At 28.3% G+C, this 5,589-nt stretch overlaps 1 protein-coding gene across 1 annotated transcript; it reads left to right on the forward strand.

Annotated features, from left to right (window-relative positions):
- Positions 1–271: 271 nt before the first annotated feature.
- Positions 272–2,047, forward strand: LOC111280664 (polygalacturonase QRT3-like). Its single transcript, XM_022868078.2, has 3 exons — positions 272–521; positions 596–832; positions 921–2,047. Exons 1-3 carry the CDS (start codon positions 324–326, stop codon positions 1,923–1,925), a joined length of 1,440 nt encoding a protein of 479 aa, XP_022723813.2. The 5' UTR covers positions 272–323; the 3' UTR covers positions 1,926–2,047.
- Positions 2,048–5,589: the final 3,542 nt, after the last annotated feature.

A 5,589-nucleotide genomic window follows, 5' to 3' on the forward strand; every position in this document is an offset into this window, starting at 1 on the left:
ATGGGTATTTTACCTTATCTTAAAAGGATAAAGGTCAGGTCTTGAGTTTTTTTTTTTTTTTTTTGTGTGTTTTCCCGTCTTAAAGTCCAACACTTTCAATTTCTCCATTCTTGATTTGGTAATTTGAAATTATTTTTAGCCCAAAAAAATTGGTTTGGTTTTCAACATGAAATATTGTTCCTAGTGTACAGTTTATTTTGCTTTTCCCTTTCTGCATTTAAATTTCAAACTTGAAGAAAGTTCAAAATTGCTTTAAAAGCAGTGGCTCCAACTAGAATTTGATTTGACAGATTGCTCTCTCTTCCTCTTGTCTCTAACAACTTATGGTATCCAAAAATACAATGTTAGCTAAGCTTATACTGGCGTTTCTATATGTAAATACAGTTCTAGATTATGGAGAGAGCTCATATTCTGCATTAAGTGACTATCATCGTAAGATAAGGTGGATGGCTTCGATCAAGGCATCATTTATTTCCCGCAACGGAGCCCCTCCCACACCTCACAGCTTTTCTACAGCTCCGGTAATTAGAGTAAACAAGAGAGCCTCACTTTTATCATTCTTGAAATTAATACGAATTGGCTAATGATATTCCAGGTTTTGGCAAGTTCGAGGGTTCATCATGCAATTGAGTATGGAGCTGATCCTACTGGAAAATTGGACAGCACTAATGCCCTTGAGCAAGCTATTTCGGATGCTTTTCGGTCTCCAGTTGAAGGCCAGTTGATACAGGGTGTGGCTGACCTTGGTGGCGCACAGCTTCATCTTAATGGAGGGACATACAAGATCAGTCGTCCACTTTGCCTACCAACGACTAGCGGCGGTAACTTTATGGTACTCAATTAGCAATCTCCATTACCCTCTTTATATATTTCATGGATAAAACTTCCTCACTTGATGAATTTTGCGATTACTCTGACAGATACTGGGTGGATCACTCACTGCATCACCTGATTTTCCAACTGATCGACACTTGATAGAGCTTTTGCCATCATCAGATTCATATTTATACGAAGATATTACACTTAAGGACCTTATGATAGACTCCAATTTCAGGGGTGGTGGCATTGCCATAGTTAATTCTTTAAGAACCGTCATAGACAATTGTTACATCTCACATTTTATAACCAATGGCATTTTGATACAAGGTAGCCATGAGACTTTTGTAAAAAATACATTCATCGGTCAGCATATCAATGTCGGAGGTGATCATCGCGAAAAAGATTTTTCTGGTGTCGGAATCCTCATCAAGGGCAACGATAATGTAGTCACTGATGTTGTTGTTTTCTCAGCATCAATTGGAATTATGATACAGGGACAGGCCAATATGCTTACCGGGGTACACTGTTACAACAAGGCCACTAGATGGGGTGGCACTGGAATTTATATCCAGGCTCCTGGTTTTACTCAGACCCGAATCGCCAATTCGTACTTTGATTTCACAGGAATTATAGCAGAAGACCCTGTGCAACTCCATGTTACCGGCTCATTTTTCCTTGGCAATGCCTTTATTTTGCTCAAATCCATAGTGGGTGTGGCATTTGGTGTGAACATTGTTGACAATATGTTTTCGGGTGATTATACGGGGGTTCCAATAGTTCAACTGGATCAATCAAATAGTCCATTCACTACAATCGAGCAAGTTATTGTTGATAGAAATAATGCGAGAGGAATGGTGCTTAAATCAACGGTTGCCAGGAGGTCTGTATGGAGCAATGGGACAACTTGGACCGTTGATTTCTCGCAGGCCCTATTGTTTCCTAACTTGATCAAGCATGTGCAATACACGTTGCAAGCTGAGGCATCATTTCCCAGCCATATTCTAAGGAATATATCAGGAAATCGAGTCACAGTGGAGTCACTATTGCCTATATCAGCAACATTGCATGTAACTGTGGATCAAAGCACGGTTGCATATACATTATGATTTCTTTTTTTGAGTAGGGGATGGGGGGAGGGTTGGCTCGAACCGAGCCCTGATGTCCCATTTCCTTTGCCACTCAGGCTAGGAGACAGGGACATATATTATGATTTCTTATTTCTTAATAAACACAGTAGATCTTCTCTTTTTTTCATATTCTCTTGGAAATTTGAATTTTCAATTTGCTGGCCAGGGAAAAAAACAAAGAGCCTTAAAAATTCAAAGTTGGGGGAGTCCTAACTGACAATTTTAAAAAAAATGGCCAGAAAAGAGTCGCCAACTTGGGTTTTCATACGTTTAATTGTCAATGTCAGCTAACTTAGGCAGATCAGAAAGAAAAATAGAGAGGCTTCTTTGACTCGTATATGTGGTCGTTAAGTTTTGTTGACAGTCTAATACACGTATTAGAGACCAATTAAGTTTATTTAATAATTACCTAACTATTACCTAACAACTTAATTAATTTTTAATTTTTAGTTAACAGCCATAATCACGCATTAATTGCTTATTAATTAAGCTTGATATGACCCACAATGAGACTATGTTTTTTAACCGTGCGTTGCATAATTAATTTTTTAATATATTATTCAAAATTAAAAGTTAAATAATAATTGACTTTCACCTCCTAATATTTTAAAAAATTTTCAATATCATAAACAAATTATATTATTATTATATTATTATAAAAAAATTAAATTATTATATTAAAATTTAGATTAAAAAAAAAGTAACTAATATTAACATCTCTCTATCTCTTAGTAAGTTTAAAATTTATTGAACACTAATAAATACAAATTACATTAAAATTTCATTATATAAATAAATATTTTCAAATATATAAAGTACCTTATTTTTTATGTGAAAAATACCCGATTTGTTAAACTCATGAATGAAAAGAATTAAGAAATAAACTCGTTCATGTACAAACAAATACTTAAAACACATTGGTATATCACTTGTACAACATTGTGCCAATCCTTTAGTTACTACAACATTGTGCGGACTATTAAGTTCCTAATTTCATGGGTTTTGTATATAAGTTCTTTTTCCATTTTATATGTTAATATATTCCAAGAGTTCTCAACAATTAGTAAAAAATAAATAAAAATTGCTCTTTCTAATTGCAAAAAGTACTTTTATGGCAAATCCTCACTTGATATCTCACACAATTATTCGTAATTTTAAAATGTTGTGTATTATATATTAATAAAAATATTTATTTTTTAGTGAATAAGCTTAATAGTTATGTTGCAAAAGAGTTATAATTTTTTAAATATGTTGAAACAGGTTTGTTTATAATAATTATCATAATGTATAAATTTGTAAATTTGATTGCTAGACACAAGTAAATTAGTCACTATTAATTTTTTTTATTTAAGTGTAATTGATCATATAATTGAATCTGTTCACTTTTAAAAAAATTCTAAGCTTGATTCAAATTTCTTAAAATAATAGATTTTAATCTATAAAATAAAGATAAGTCCAAAAGTATGGTTAAGTACAAAGAAAATTATAAAACTAACTACAGTGCCCATTCAAATGATGGCATCAACTACTTATTGTATTATCAATTAAGCCTAAAAAACAACTTTTTTAAAAAAAATTCTCAAATAATTTATATAGTAGAAGTTGTTCTTAAACTACTCCAAATTTTTTTTTTAGAAATTTAAAAATATATTTTCACCTCAAGAGTATTCAAAAATATTATTACCTCTCTTAAAGAGACTTTATCATCAAATTTAAAAACTTTTACATAATTTCAATTTTAATGGAAAACTTTGATACTGGAAAGTTCTTAAATTACACCAATATTTTGATAAAAAGTTAAGAATATTTCTTCATTTAAAAATTTAAATAGAAATTGCAATTGCAACATTGTAGTAATTTCATCATTGGAAGATTTAAAACTTTATTTTTTAAAATTTAAGAAAAAAATGATATTTTAACTTTTTTTTAATCATTTAAAAAATTTATCTTAAAGAAAATTTGATATTTCAAATGTTTTCTTAATTTTTTTAATAACTTATGTTAAGAAAAAATTGATATTTTACCTTTTTTCCCTAACATTTTTCAAAATTTTGTCTTAAAAAAAATTTATATATAAACTTTTATCTTTTCATTTTTCAAAATTTGGTTTTTTCAAAATTTCCTATTTTAAATAAATAAAAATAAAAATACCAAAAATGAGCTTGTTAACAACTTAGTTAATTGTTAACTGTTCAATCAGCAACTTGGATCAACTTAAGTCAACTAGTTCATAGCTCGAAAATTGATTAGAGGTCGGCTCTAGTTTGACTTGAAGTCGACTCAACTACGAGTTGAAAGTAAGTTGGACATACAAACTACAAATCGGGTATGGTAAAATGCATAAATCCTAGTTCCTTTTACTCTAAAATGACGATGTCATTTTAGAGTAAAATATATCTAAGAAAACATTATTTTAAATTATTTTATTTTTTTTAAATTTAAAGATATCTATAAACAACTTACATTAACACATGGATCCACCTTTGCACATCACTTGCCAAAAACTTTTGAACATTAAAAAATAAGAATAAATTACACCAATCATTTTTAAACATTTGCTCAAATATCACTTTCACTCTAATATATTTAAAAAAAAATTATAATTTTGTTCTCAAACTCTTAATTTTATTTATTTATATTAAAAAAATCTTTCGAACAATCCAATCATTAATGGGCGTTTTATCTCAGTAATAGTTGGTTATTAGTTGGCCTGTTAGAATTTATTTTTGGTAGACAGAAAATGAATTTGTTGGAGTAACCAATCTTCCGTTCGGCCACTCTCACTGTCTCCATTCATTATGCATGACAGGAATGAGTTTGTTAAAAAAAAACAAACAAAACCGTCCGCCGGCTTTTTGAATTTGATCTTTCTCTTACGACGTGATTGGATGCGACATTTGAAGTAAGAGTTTTATTTCAATTAAAATTATTAAAAATTTTAAAATAAATTTATTTATTTGGATAAAAAAAGAGAATTTTAAAATATTTATTAAATTTTAAGTGAAAATTTGAGGTTTTCAAATCCACTCTTGAAATTTCACTTAAATAAATGATTTTCAAAATTTTTAAAAATGTTCAATTTTTTTGCCTGTATATGTTTCACCATCAAATACATAAAAAAAATAAATATAATTTTATTTAACTCTAATATATATTTTTTATTTGTAAATTATTAATAATAGCTATTTTTACAAATCTAATAATACTTATATTGCATATTTTATTAATACATATATATTTATTTATTTTTAATATCATTATTCTTTATTTATAATTGTTTTTAATCTCATCAAATTTCAACAAATTAAATTTCTTTATAAGAAATATTTATTCAAATAAAATAATTACAAATGTTAATATTTTGAAAGAATACACTTTAAAAGGCTTTCATTTCAAATTTTTTTTAAAATTTTAAAAATTTCCATCAAAATGCACTGTTAGCCTTTTTTTAATTCTTTTATATATTACATGTTTAGGGCAATATATATGAAGATTATTATTTTATATATAATCGGCAGAGTTTTTGAATTTATAAATTAGATTAAGTTATTATCATAATTCTCTTTTATTATAATAATTTATTAATTTATAAATTAATTTATAATTATATCTATAAATGTATATCAATCTTTTAATTTTGTTG

Source organism: Durio zibethinus, chromosome 28 (assembly GCF_047325235.1).
Source record: "Durio zibethinus cultivar Kanyao isolate XHJ-2024 chromosome 28, ASM4732523v1, whole genome shotgun sequence".
NCBI classification, from domain to species: Eukaryota; Viridiplantae; Streptophyta; class Magnoliopsida; order Malvales; family Malvaceae; genus Durio; species Durio zibethinus.